A 15252-nucleotide genomic window follows, 5' to 3' on the forward strand; every position below is an offset into this window, starting at 1 on the left:
TTCTTAAGTAGAGGTCCATGAATATATTTTTTAAAATTATATTTTGATAGCTTCATAAAAAAATCACTTATATTGAAATTATTTTAACACACTATTCTGAGGAGTCCTTAAACTATACCAGACTACCAAGATCTCCATGATACCAAAAGATTAAGAATCCCTCCTATCAAGGTGTCTGTGGACACTTAATTCTTCTAGGAGGTGAAGTTCCTTCTTGTTCAGGAGGTTCAATCCTATCCATCTATTTTATACTGCTCTGATTAATGGGAGTAGTTTCAAATCACAAAAGAACTATAATTAACTCGAAGAGAGACTAAGAGATAATATTACAGTCCACCTTTCTTCATGATTTTTTTTCCTTACCTAAAGCATATAAAGATGAGTCAAACATCTCCAAAAGAACTCAACTTGAGAAGAACAATGGACTGAATCTGTACGATGTAATGCTTCCTCAAATCCTCAAAATTACTAAAAAACCGACTCTTTTTTCCTTCCTTCCTCCCTCCCTCCCTCTCTTCCTCCCTCCCTCTCTTCCTCTCTCCCTCTCTTCCTCCCTCCCTCTCTTCCTTCCTCCCTCTCTTCCTTCCTCCCTTCCTCACTTCCTCCCTTCCTTTTAACAGCTGGTCTCCATGCCACTTCTTATAAGCATTCAATTGTAATCCTTTGGCACTTCTCTGAATTCTGAAAACAATAATTCATATGTATCACATATATACAAATGCTTTTCATATGTGTTTATATAACATAGGTGTGTATGTATTTTTATACCATTTATATTTGTATGAAGTGAGATAACACCATTTTCATCATTGTTCCTTGCTCCAGAAACTATAAAATGCCTCTTATTATTTCTATACCAAATGTAGTCTTCTAGATAGTTTTAAAAGAACCTACAGAATTTGTATGACCTTTCCCCCAATTACTTATTTGTATGACTGTGGATTTAGAGATGGAAAGGATCTTAGAGGTCAACTATTTCAATCTCATTTTCCCCATATTGAAAATGAAGCCAGAGAGATGGTGATTTACCCAAGGTCACAGAAGTAATTGTGGAGATGGGAATTATTGTCCCCTGCTGATGTTCTATGTTCAATGTTTTTTTCTGTGCCTTTGGTCCAGACTCACCTTCTTAATGGAGCCTTTCTGACTATCCCAGTACATTGTGGTCCTTTCCTATCTGAACTCATAAAGTACTTAGTCTTATCACATAGTTTAGAACTTGTTTTCTCAGCTATATTGTAAACTACCAAAGTACTTTCCTTACATCTCTGTGAGGAGTAAGATTATTATTATTATTATAGCCAGCTAACAATTATGGAAAGAGAGGTTCAGGAAGAGTCATTTGTCTAAGGTCAGTCATTTAGTGTAATATTGGTATTGTCCAGTTTCTCTGATTCCAAAAATTATCTTTTTTAATGTGTCACATAGAAACCTAACTTAGCAATTTAGACCCTCCATAATCAGCTTAAATAATTTGGGCACTTTTTGGAAAACAACCTGATGTTGGGAAAGATTGAGAGCAAAAGAAAATAGGAGAATGAGATGGATAGATAGTGTCATGGAACAATGAGCATGAACTTAAGCAATCTTCAAAAATGGTGGAGAATCGAAAGGGGTCTGGTGTGCTGTGGCCCATGGGGTCACAAAATAGTCAGACATGCCTAAATTATTGAACAACAGTATGATCAGCTGTAGCAGCTAGGTGGTGCAATGGGTAGTCTTTTTTTTTTAAGTAAAAAAAAAGGAAAAGGTCCTATATGTATACAAATATTTATGCATATCTTTCTGTGGTATCAAAGAAATAGGAAATTTAAAAGATGCCTATAAATTAGGAAATGGCTAAACAAGTTATGGCATCGTTGTGATAGAATACTATTGTACAATAAGAAATAATAAGCAGGATGCTTTCAGAAAAATTTAGGAAGACTTACATGAACTGATGCGAAGTAAAGTGAGCTCTACACACGCTATACACTATATACTATAATAGCAATCCTGTAAAAAACTTAAGTTGCTCTGTTCAACACAAGGGCTTAAAAATGGCTTAATACCCTGGCTTTAAAAGTCTTTTAACTAAGAATATTATTGACAGATGCTAATAGCATTTTATATATCAACATATATTTAGCTTCATAGATTTTTCATAATTGGAAAAGAAAAGATTGGAATTAAAGAAAACATTTTTGTTCTGCCCTACAAATGCATTTTTGTTGTGTTTTTAAAATATTTTAATAAATAGTTATATCAATACAATTAAACTTATTTTGCAATAATTTACATTTCTGTGAACAAATTTAGTGTGTAAAAATCTCACATTAACTTATCATTTATTGCCTCTAAGCATTCATCAGGTTCCTTATTTCTTCTCACCTAAAAAAAAAGTTTTATTAATGTTTTAGTTCTTCATTATAAACATTTACAGATTACTTCCATTCCACAAGAGATCGTTTATAACAAAATAAAAGATTAAGCAATACAATAAAAAACACTATGATCTTATCTGAATGGAAACATTCTACATATATTGCAACTCTCACCTTCCTTTTTTTATTAATAGAAATCTTATTTTCTTTCTCTTCCACCCTTATCCTATTAAAAAAAGAAAAAGCACTAATTTATTAGAAGAAATTTGCATAATCAAGCAAAGTAAATTTCCTTACTGATTATAACAAATATATACATATATGTGTGCATCATTTTTGAATCATAAATCTACCACTTCCCCTTAGAGGAGAGCATATATTTTGTCATTGATGTCCTGGAATCAAAAACAGTCATCAATCAATAGATATTTATTAATGGCAATATGCCTTGCCAAGCACAAAAGTGCTTGAGGATACAATAGGGATACAAAGAAGAAACAAACTGTCTCTGTCCAGAAAGAACTTAGAGATAATTATTGTTCAGTCATTTCAGTCTTATCTAACTCTGTGACCTCATTTGGGGTTTTCTTGGCAGATGTACTGAAGTAGTTTATCATTTCCTTCTCCAGATTTTTGACAGTTAAAGAAAGTAAGGCAATTAGGATTAAGTGATTTGCCTACAGTCACACAACCTGTGTCTGAGACCAGATTTGAATTCAGGAAGGGGAGTCTTTCTGACTCCAGGCTTGACACTATGCACTGTGACACATGATTGCCTATCAGAAGCAATTAGAGAAAGACGATACACGAAAATTATCTCAGTATGTGGGATTCACATGTTAATTTAATTTAATTTTTTTTGTGTGTGAGACGTCAGGATTAAGTGACTTGTCCAAGGTCATATAGCTAAGTGTTGGAGACTGGATTTGAATTCAGATCCTCTTGGCTCCAGAGCCAGTGCTGTGTCTACTGTATCACCTAGCTTCTCCTACACATTAATTTTACAAATAAGGAAAAAAGAGTTGAGGGAGCAGGTGACATTTGAACATTTTCATCTGAATTCATTTTCCTTTTTCATCAGCATCTCTACAAGGTTTTTATATGGTACATTGAATTAAGTATGGTAATTTCAGTGATATCAATGCTGAGAATAGATCCCTATGAAAATTCTAGCAAATCTGCTTCTTTTCACATCTATTTGTCATCCCTTTACTCATGGCCTGATTAAACTTGATCTTATACTGTAATCTTTCCTGACTTCTTTCTTAATTGCTTTTCCCTGTAGTATGAAGCAATACTATGCATGATCTTTGGCCATTCTTCTCCAAGGATTTGCACACTGATATAATTTCTACTGCTGTGTCTTTCTGCTTGGCAAGGAATTTTTTGCTATTTTAAGGCAGTTTCTGTGATTTTTTGGTCTCTTTTTTATGATTTCTATTTTGAGTCACTTAAAAAATGCCTGTAGTAGCAATTTGGAACTGCAGCAAAAAAACTATTAAAATATTCATACTCTTTGAGCTAGCAATAGCACTAGTGGTCTGTGCCCAAAAGAGATCAAAGAAAAAGGAAAAGAACCCATATGTGTAAAAATATGTATAGCATCTCTTTTTTGTGGTGGCAAGAATTAAAAACAGGTAGTATCCATTAATTGGGGGTTGTATGAGCAAATTATGGTATTTGAATGCAATAGAATTGTAAGGTAAAAGGTGAATTGTAAGAAGGGTTGAAGAGGATGGTTTCAGAGAATTCTGGAAAGGCTTGTATGAACTAATGTGAATCAAGTGAAGTGAACTGAAGCAGGAAAAAAATTTATACAGTCACAATAGTATCATGGAGATAACAACTTTGACAAACTTATGAACTCAGATCAACATAATAACTAGCCACAATTCCAAAGGACTTATAATGAAACATGCTATCCACCCTAAATAGAAATCTGATGAACTCAAAAGAACAGACTGAACCTTCCTCTTTTCCTCCATCCTTTTCATTCTTTATTTTCTCATTCCTTTCTTTTTTCATTCTTTGTCTTTTCTTGACATAGCTAACACAGGACTTTGTTTTGCTTGACTATGCAAATTTATGATAACTTTTGGTTTTCTCATGTTTTCAATGGGTGGAAGAGGAAGAGAATTTAGAACTAAAATTAAAGTTTAATTTTAAAAATGACTTTAGTGTATTTATTATTTTTTTGGTATTAACAGCTTGTTTAAACAGGTAAGTAGGTGGAAGCTTCTGTAATCCTCTCAGTTTTTATCTTTGGTATTTATTTTTTACCTTTTTTTCCTACTAGCTAATGATTTAACTGTAAATAGACAGCTGTTTCTACAGTGACTCCCACACTGATGACCAATCTTTATCTATTAAGTTATTTTTTAAATGAAATTGATTCTGTTGAGCACATTTAAATCTTTTTTGCTGCCCTTTAGGAAAATATTTATGTGAAACTCATGACTGATCATAGGATCATAGACTTAGAGTTAGGAAGGACTTCATCTAATCTAGCCCTGTCATATTTTAAATTGAGGAAACTGAGGTTCATGGATATTAAATAACGTGCTCAAAGTCTTTCTTTGACTGATGTCATCTCTAAGTTCCAAATCATGTTTTTTTTTTTATTGTTTTTATTATTATGACTATATCATATTTTTCCACCTGGTTTTTGGCATCTTGCTCTGCCCTCCTTCACATTGAAGACAATGAATATCAAGCTACATGTTGACTTAATGTATGAAGTTTTGATACATTCTTCATTGAATGTCTTTCTTTATTCTGCTGTGGATGCTACTGCAAATCTAGGATGATGTGTTTCCTTTTGCTCATTAAGAAACTGTGGGAGCAAGTTGAGCAAAATGGTGCTCAGGAGATGAAACTTCTTGTAGCCTTTGAAAATAGTGAATCAATTATGTAGCTTCATTAATTGAATCTATATCCATTCATTTATGAGCTGTACTTTCAGATTAGATAAAGATAAGAGTAATCTTTTATTAAGCATTTACTATATACTAGGTACTATGTTAAGTGTTGGTTTATCACAAATACAATAAAGACTGCCTCTGCCCTCAAGGACTTTACATTCTAAGGGGACAGCAGAATCCATAAAGAGAACTAAAAAGGGGTTATTTATTTTGGGAAATGTGTTTGATTAGAAGTGAGCATAAATGAATGGATATTTCCTTAAATTAAGATTCTAGGGAGGAACTTCATCAAATGAAAGAGGATACTGAGAAAACTTCTGTAAGTGTAAGTAGAAATATGTGGTTTCATTCATTTGGAAGAGGTGGAGGTTGATACTATTGGAGTTGTTTTTGCAGTATAATAGTTAACTCATTGGTCACGATTTAAGACTTCTTCATAAAGAATATGAAAAGTAAAATAAAAATTTATAGATGGACAGAAAGCTATGGGATTCTTAAGACCATATCCCTTACTTTCTTCTATCATTGTACTGCAGAGATGAAAATAGGCCCCACCAGACAAAAGGCTGTTTTGCATTTTTTTTATTTTCAAGGGTCAAGAGAAATCAAAGAAAGAGAAAAGGACCAATATGTACAAAAATATTTATAGCATTTATTTTTATGGTGGCAAAGAATTGGAAACTGAGGGGATGCTATTCAATTGGAGAATGACTGAACAAATTATGATATATGGATTTGATAGAATACTATTTATCATATATATCATACATATTTATCATTAGAAATGAAGAACAGAATGGTTTCAGAGAAAACCAGGAAGATTTGTATGAACTGATAAAGATTGAAGGGAGAAGAACTAGGAAACTGATTTTATATAATAAAAATAATATTGTAAAGATAAACAACTTTAAAAGTTGTAGGAACTCTAAGTAACATTCTGACCGGTGAGAATTCCAGAGGACTCATGATGTAACAGGCCACTCACCTACAGACAAGAAGGCGATGAACCTGTCAGAATGCAGATTGAAAGTAATGGATATTTTTTTGGAAGAGAGGATGGCCTATTCTGGAATTTGTTTTTCTTAAAATGCTTTGTTTCTCTTGTTTTCTCAGTGGGAGAGTAGAGAGAGAAGAGAATTTATAACTGAAAGTAAAATAGAATTTGAAAAGTAAAATAGAATAAACTATTATTAGCCTCAGGGAAAAATGAAATGTGATACACATTTTTAAATTAAAGAAACATTGCATAATATTTCAGAATGGCTTTTTATTAAAAGTGGATATTGATGCCAAAATTTACATATCAGTAATTGAAGTTATATGTTATTATTTATTTTTCTTGAATTATTTTTAATTGTGGATTGTATATAGCAAACTGGAAATAGTAGAAAGTACCAAACTAATAGAAGCCAAGTCTCTAGACAATATAGAAATGAATGTAGGAAACTAATCTTTCTGTTTTATGCTCCTCATTTTGGAAATTTAAAAGGCTTTGGTTAGAATTTAAAGAAACCTTTGAGTTCTCATTTAGTTTTATTTTACTTTACATAATTGCTACAAGAATTTCTTGAGTAATTCATAGATTGTTTAGGCTAAGCCTCTGTATATCATAGATCTCTTAAATCTGATTGCCCCTCCTATTTTTCCCCATACCTTAAACCTTATCCAAGTTCTTAATTCCTGGTTGAGTCAATGAATGTTATAGAATAATGGAAAGTTTAAAAAAATATGGGTTCAGTAATTTCCACAGGACATTATCTCAGTAGAGGTTCTAGAATGCCATACTGAGCTTTGTTATCATTTGGACCCAAGGAAAAAGGAGCCTTAGAATGAATATTTAAAGGATAATGAAAACATTCCTTTTTAAGGACCTGTGCTATTTTATCTTCACCTCTCACTTTACTCTTGAAATTCCCCTCTGTAGTAGGAAAATTCAAAGAATATATCCTGATGTCTTCTCTGTTTCCAATCTTGTCTTCTCACATTCATTCTTTCCTTGCTCTTTATAGCCCTTAAACTTCATCTCATTCCAAGAAAAATGCTTCATAGTATGGCTTTAATTCCCACAAATACTCATTCCTTTGATGGAAATTCAGGTAAACTATAATTGTTCCAAATAGAGCATATATGTATATTGTTGTATTCAGAGTGGCTTTTGTAGAAATGTGTACATGATCTATGTATATTTGAACCATAATTCAGTGATTCTTTTCTTGTCTGTGTAGTTTGGTTTTGCCTTTCACCTACTTATCCTGTGTGATTATTCATTTGCACCATGTAATAATAAAGATTTTTTATTTTGTTGATTATACCTCTTGGAGAAAAGGCAAGCTAGTAAGTTTTTTGTTCACTGCCAAATTAGTGTTTACTTGAAAGAATGACAGAAGCTTAATGAAACTCTATATTTGAGACAATTTTGATTTTTTTACACCCCCCCCAATTTTTCCACATCCCTACTTCTATTTGGAGATTGTTGAAGAGAGAATGGTATAAGCTCAAAAGAAAGATTAACATATTTAGACTTTTAAGTTCAAGTTCAAAATACAGTGCCCTCTCAGTTTCTAATTTCTCCCTGAGTCCTGGTCAAGGAATGTAGTCATATCTGGAGGGAATTATGAGTTGCACTCTTAAAAACAAATTTAAAAAAGAGACAATTTCCTGTTTTATATATGTTATTATTAAAAGTGATAAAAATCTTGCCCTTACGTTGCTGAATCTTCTTTCTGAGACTCAAATCCTTATTCCTTAAGAAAATATGTAGCCCAATATATTTTACTCCATCCTAAGGAAATATGGCCTGATTTCTTTTTTTCTTTAAAAGCTTTCTGCAGCATAGTTCTTTAAACTCTACATAGACATTCAATAATTACTAAGCGAATGAACATGGAACTAATTGAACATGGAAGCACAGATTTAGAGCTATAAGATGTCTAAGAGACCATATAACATGGACCTCTTCTACGAGGAGAGAAACTGATGCCCACAAGTATTAAGGGATTTACATAATGTCCCTCTGGTACCAAATGTAAAGTTCTTTCCTAATGTACTTTATTACCCCTGGCCAGATAATAGAGGTTCTTAAACACCAACTCAAGGAGTCTGAACTTTTTGTGCAATAGGTAAAGGGGAGTTGTTTTGACCATTCTTTTGTAGAGCACAAGGAAGATGAATTTGGATATACTGTGAAAGTTAGATGGGAAAGAAGAGAGTATGAAGTAGTAAGGCCTTTTAGAAGGCTATTGTAATACCCCAGATGAGTGGAGGTTAGAATATAGAGGATAGATGATAAAAGTCATTAGGACCTAATAGTTAATTGAATATGAGAGATGAGAGAGAAGGAAGAATCAAAGATAATACCAAGATTTTGAACATGGAACATGGAATACTGAGAGATTAATGCTATCACTAATAGGAAAAAAAAACTGGATCCAGAGAGAGAGATATTTGGTTAGAAAGAGAAGTTCAATTTTGAATAAATTGAATTTGAGGTGCTAACAGGATATCTAGGTGACATTTTTTTAGTTTATAGTTGCAATAATAGTTCTAGAGCTCAGAAAATATGTTGACACAAAAGATAGTGATTTTGAAATCATGTCCTTGGATTTGGTACTTGCATCTATGTGTGAATGTTTGTCAAGGAAGATGGTATAGAGAAGGAACACAAGGGCATAGAAAATTAGACCTTTGAAGCTGGAATAACAAACTAATAATAGGAATAATTAAAGAAATAGGAAAAGAATAGTGTAGTATTTTGAAAAATGAAGAGAGGTGAATTGCTAGGAGGATTAGGTGGTAAATAATGTTGAATACTATAGAGAGTTCAAGAACAGTGAAGACTGAAAGAAGATCTCATGAAGTTTGGATGGACCAATGGTTTTTTATAATAGCTAATTTTTATTTTTGTTTGAATTATTGTGACATTTTATTTGTGTCTTTCTAATGTATTTTCACATTATTCTTGGTAAAACATGTATTTTATTCCAGTCTTCTTAATGTCATTGATGACATTTGAGATCAGTATTTGTAGAGCAATGAAAAAAAGTGAATTCTAAAGGCTTGAGTACATAGAGTACACAGTAAAGAAGAAGAAGCATCAAGTGCTTTTTTCAGGAAGTTTGACCCATGAGAGGAAGAAAAATAATAGAACACCAACAAGATGAATAGAAGAGTTGAGAGAAAGCTCTTTTTAGAATCTGGAAAACCTGAACATGTTTTTAGGCAGATGTCAAGGACCCTTTGTAGAGGGAGAAATTGAAGATGAATATGAAAAGAGGGTATGACTAATAGAACAGTGTCCTGAAAGGAAGGTAGGAGGAGGTGTGATCTAGGACATAGGGAAGAAAGGATTGTCTTTGACAAATATATCTCTTTCTGTGAGAAAGAAGGAAGTCAGAGGGTAATAGATCATACTGAGATATTTTGAGAGATAAAGAAGGTCAGGAGAGGGAACTCCTGTCAGATAAACTTTCTTCTTAATGAAAGAAGTAGGAGGCTGGGTCATCTGTTAGTGTGGAGGTTGGTAAATGAAAGACAAAGAAAAAGTGTGGAAGATATAGGAAGTCCATGTAAGTAAAATAATTTTCTAACTTCTCACTTTTTGACCTTGGCAACTCTTTTTTTCTTGGCAACTTTCTAAGACATAAGTAGTGGAACAGTTTTTGATCTGCATTGTAAAAAGGTGTTACCCTATAGGAACTTAATTACCCTGATAAAATCATAATCCTAAACAAAAAAGATGGAGAGGGGTGGGGGGGAAGACACACATGAACAAACTTAATAAATCTATCATGCTATTATAGAATATTGTAGAACAGGATAGAATTATCTCTCTCTCCAACAAGTGGTTATAGAACTTCTGCATAGACTTTCATTAAGGAGGAACTCACTCTTTTATGACCACCTTCCACTTTCATTTCTGCTTAACTCTGTGGTCAGGAAATCTTTCCATATGTATGTGGAGCCAAAAACTTAATTCTTTGTAAATCTTTGCCACTTGCCCTAGTTCTTTATTCCATGAGACCAAGGAGAAAAAGTCTACATGAATTCCACAATTTTACAAATCCCTTAAGGAGAGTAACTTTTTCTTATTTATCTTTTATATTTTATTTAGTATCTTGCTTAATGCTTTGAAAATCATAGATATGCAGCAGTATTAGTTCACTTAAATTAATTTTTCTTCTTATTTTTTGGAACTGAATCAGTTATATCCAAAATGCAAGCTTTTGTTAGTCCAAATAATTAGTAATGTATTACTCTTAATGAATTTGTAGGGCTTAAATAGTTATAGGTGGTAGCTTCTAATTTTAATGTATAGTACTATATTATATAAGCTATGCATATATACTATAGAGTACCTGTGTCTATCCAGCAGAGAGGTAACATTGTAAAACCATCATTATTATCTCCTGGTATATAGAATTCACATTTATATGTCTTTGTATGAATTATGTAAATAAAATAGATGTTAATTTGTGATTTATAGTTTTGCATAATACTGTATATTGAACCCAAAAGTACTAGAGTACTCTTTTTCTTTTGTAGCTCAGCTATAGAAAACCCCTAATTGAGGAAAGTAAACTATTTAATGGACTTGTCTTTTCTTCATTCTAGCAAATGCTTTGGGGATCAAGATGAGGAGAAAGTCACATGGAATAAGATTTGAAATGCCTGGTTTAAATCAGAACCTGTTTATTTTCTCTCTTCTAGGTTAGTGGTCTGATCCCTATTCCAGAAGGGAGGAATAAATCATAGAAAAAGAACAGGTTTATTGAAGCAATTTGCCAATTGAATATCACCATCCTGAGGGACTTCTAACACTTTTAATTGGAATTCAGTTTGCATGTTTCTTGTTCTGACTTTTGAAACATGCCTCAAAATATCTAAGATCAAAGTCATTTAAACCTATCTGTCTAACCAAAGCAGTCTGGTACTTCTCCTTTCCTTGGCAGTCCAGTACATCTGGCTTGCATAAGGATTCTATCATTCTAAAGTCATTTTCTGGCAGGGCCTCAGAAAAGATAATTTCCTACATGAAATGTGGCTGTTGTGATGACCTCATGTGGAAGGACTGGTTTAGAGAACAAGTGCACTAACATGAGAAGGGAAAGAGAAAGAAAGACTAAGTCATTGTTCTCCTTTAGAACTAATAGACATCTTGAAGAACTATTGCTGAAGCTGTGATTTAGAAAGTGATCTATACCAATGATTTGTCATAGTTTGCAATATAAACAGGGGTATCAAAGAAAAACTGAAAATTGAATACCAGGAATTTGTTGATCATAGCTAAGTCAACATGAAAACACATGTGCTCATCTCTGTTGAATATATGAAAGTTTCTATTGTGCATATAGCATTGAATATGTGTTGTGATATGGGAGCCACCTGCCAGTGGCTGCTGGAGATCTAACTCAGACCTCTAGAGTGGATCTCCTCATGTGAGAGGATGATGATGATACAAGGAGACTGAGAGGCAGTTGCATTCCCTGACTTTTCTCCTCTTCCCTCTGCCTCCAATTTATTTCATTCCCAATCCACAAGGAATATTTGCAACTCTTTCAAGTGTTATGATCCACAGCTGCGGAGGCTCTTGGAGAACTGACCTGCCCCTTCACTTAGGTATGGTCCTTAACAGATATGGAAATTGGAGACAAATTCAAGCTCTGCTATTTGTTATCTGTATTACCACAGGCAAGTCATTTTATTTTATTTTATAGGGGTCTCATTTTCCTCATCTGTAAAATGAAGGAATTAGACTAAATTATCACTCAAAAGTCTCTTCAGGCCCTATATCCCATCATATCTATATCTATATATCTCCATTTCTATATCTATATCCACATATCTATTTTATCTCTATATCCATCTATCTATTAATTTATCTATCTCTAGTTTCTGAATAATATTGCATTTAGAATAAACTAACACTACAGCTCTTTCATTGGGGAAAAAACAAAAACTGCCTGACCTTTTTTCATGTATAAACTTTGGTGCCACTAGGGTTCTGTTAAATCTTTGAAAACATGACTTAGCAAACAGACTTCAGAGAAAAGTTGAACAAAAGGTTTTGCAATTGTCAATGCTGAAAAAATACCCATGCATATATCTTGTAAATAAAAAGCTATAATATAATAAAAAAGAAATACATTCCATCACAAAATGGATCATTTTCGTTATATTAAATGAAAAAGTTTTTGTATAAACAAAACAAGATTACAAGAGAAGTAGAAAGCTGGAAAATTTTTTTACATACAATGTTTCTGAATAAAGCTTCATTTCTAAAATATATAAAGAATTGACTCAAATTTATAACAATACAAGACATTCTCCAGTTGTTAATTGGTCAAAAGATATAAAGACAATTTTCAAACAAAGAAATTAAAACCATTTCTATGGCTTTGTCATGTGAAAAAATGTTCTAAGCTACTGTTGAGTAGAGAAATGCAAATTAAAGCAACTCTGAGGTGCCACTTCACACCTTTCAGATAGGCTAAAATGACAGGAAAAGGAAAGGATAAATATTGGAGGGGATGTGGGAAAACTGGGATACATACATTGTTGGTGGAGTTGTGAACTGATCTAACCATTTTGGAGAGCAATTCAGAACTACACCCAAAGGATTATAAAACTGTATACCCTTTGATCCAGCAGTGTTTCTTATGGGTCTGTATCTAGACATTAGGAAAAAGGGAGAAGGACTCACATGTGCAAAATTGTTTGTAGAAGCTTTTTTTGTAGTGGCAAGGAACTAGAAATTGAATGGATGTCCATCAGTTGGAGAATGGCTAAATAAGTTATGATATATGAATGTGATAGAATATTATTGTACTATAAGAAATGACAAGTAGGCTGATTTCAGAAAATCCTGGAAAGACTTATATGAACTGATGTTAAGTGAAGTGAGTAGAATCAAAAGAACATTGTACACTAACAACAAGATCATGTCATGATCAATTGTGACAAACTTGGCACTTTTCAACAATGAGGTAATTCAAGGAAATTTCAATATACTTGTGATAGAAAGTGTCATCCACATCCAGAGAAATAACTATGGAGAATCAATGTGGATCAAAGCATAGTATTTTCACCTTTTGTTGTTGTTGTTGCTTCTTTGCTTTCCTTTTTTTCTTTTTGGTAGTTTTTCCCCCTTTTGATCTGATTTTTTTATGCAGTACAATGAATAGGGAAATATGTTTAGAAGAATTACACATGTTCAACAAAAATTGGATTGCTTGCTGTCTAGGGGAGAAGGGAAAAAATGGAACACAAGGTTTTACAAAAATGAATATTGAAAACTATCTTTGCAATGTATTTGGGAAAATATAAAACTATTATTAAAAAATCCATTTCATTATAGTGGTATGTTTGAAACTTAGATTTCAAGGAGATAAGGCAGTTAAAAAAAAGTGAGAATAGAGTGTGAAGGAAGAAGAGATTTAGGATAACTTAAAGAAAGGCATAATCAAATGGAAGAGACCTCAACAGTTTCTGTCTCTAAATAGAATCTCTTTAGGTTATAGTTCAAAGGAGATAAGATGTCTGGTAGCCAGAATGCTCTTTAGATAAAGGAGGCTCTATTTAAATTGAGTCTCCTCTGTTAAGATGAATGGGGTGGGGGTGGGAAGAGAGAAGAGTTCCTCTCTCTTGATCTTCCTCTCTGTAGGTAATGGCAGCCTGGAAAGTTTTGAAGTCAAGGCAGTCTTAGAAGTTTCTACTTAGCAATTTTCCATCTTTGAACAGAGCTGTTTTGACTGATAAGACACCAATGGTAATGTAAATCAGAAAGATCTGGAGATGGAAGAGATCGCAATAATTTTTATTTTTACTCTTTTATTAGCAAACAGAAAGTTTTCAAAAAGCTGAAATACAACTGTTGTTGAGCCTGTATGTCTGTTAACCCCACGCTGATGCTTTATATATCCACAGATGTGCACTGGGAATTACACATTTGTTCCATACATGATAACCCCCCATAACAAGGTCTACTGCTGCGATAGTAGCTTTATGAAGGGGTTGACAGAGCTAATGCAGCCTAATTTTGAACTACTTCTTGGACCCATCTGCTTACCTTTAGTGGATCGTTTTATTCAACTTTTGAAGGTGGCACAAGCTAATTCAAGGTAAAATTTTTGAAGACATATCCAACAATCAACTTTCTCTAGAGTCTTGAGATGCAAATAAAGCAAGCTCACACTCCATTGATTTGACTATAGAGTTTGATGATAGTGTAGTGGAAACCAATCTAGTAGACAAAAGATGATGAGACTCCACAACTCCTACTGCCTTAATGTTACCCTCTGGGATGATGTTCAGGCTCGTTCCCAGAGATGATGTTGTACACTTGATATTCCCAGACAGCTAACCCAATGAGTTGATTGTATCTTAGTGGTCTGGAACAATTAGGAGTACAGTTTTGCTCAGCAGAACCAAGGAAACTGAAACACCTTAAAAACACACTAAAACAAATAATTATTATAATTCTTATCATTCAAACTACCTTTGAATAATTAAAATAGAGATAAGAAAAGGATTTAGTAAAATTCTCATTACTACATTACAAGATCATTACTACACTTAGAGATTTATTACTCATTCAAATGAACGATTCTATTCAGATGTTCCTTTCCCCTTTATCCTTCTTTCTTTCGCTCCCCCTTCCAAATTCTTCCCTACTTAGACTATATCACCATGAAATAAGATTAGTGAAAATATGTATGTGCAATAACTTTAATTATATGTAGATCATTTATCTGATAACTTCAGTCACCTATAACATAATTAAAAACAAGAAAGTAAATGAAAATGACCTCTCAGCAAAAATGAGTATCAGAAAGTCCATAAGCTAAATATTCTGCATTTTAGCTGTAAGAAATCTGCCTCTCAGACCCTTGATCAGAATCTGTTTATTTAGGTAGCTGTAATTGATTATAAGAAAACTGTAATCTATTATTAATTTGCCATTATGGAAAGAA

At 33.1% G+C, this 15252-nt stretch overlaps 1 protein-coding gene across 1 annotated transcript in view; it reads left to right on the forward strand.

Annotated features, from left to right (window-relative positions):
- Positions 1–15252, forward strand: part of MAP3K5 (mitogen-activated protein kinase kinase kinase 5) — a 257445-nt gene that overhangs the window by 98954 nt on the left and 143239 nt on the right. Inside the window, exon 4 of the mRNA XM_031968589.1 lies at positions 14207–14400. Coding sequence (XP_031824449.1) covers positions 14207–14400 — 194 coding nt within the window. The remainder of the gene's footprint in view (positions 1–14206; positions 14401–15252) is intronic.

Source organism: Sarcophilus harrisii, chromosome 4 (assembly GCF_902635505.1).
Source record: "Sarcophilus harrisii chromosome 4, mSarHar1.11, whole genome shotgun sequence".
NCBI classification, from domain to species: Eukaryota; Metazoa; Chordata; class Mammalia; order Dasyuromorphia; family Dasyuridae; genus Sarcophilus; species Sarcophilus harrisii.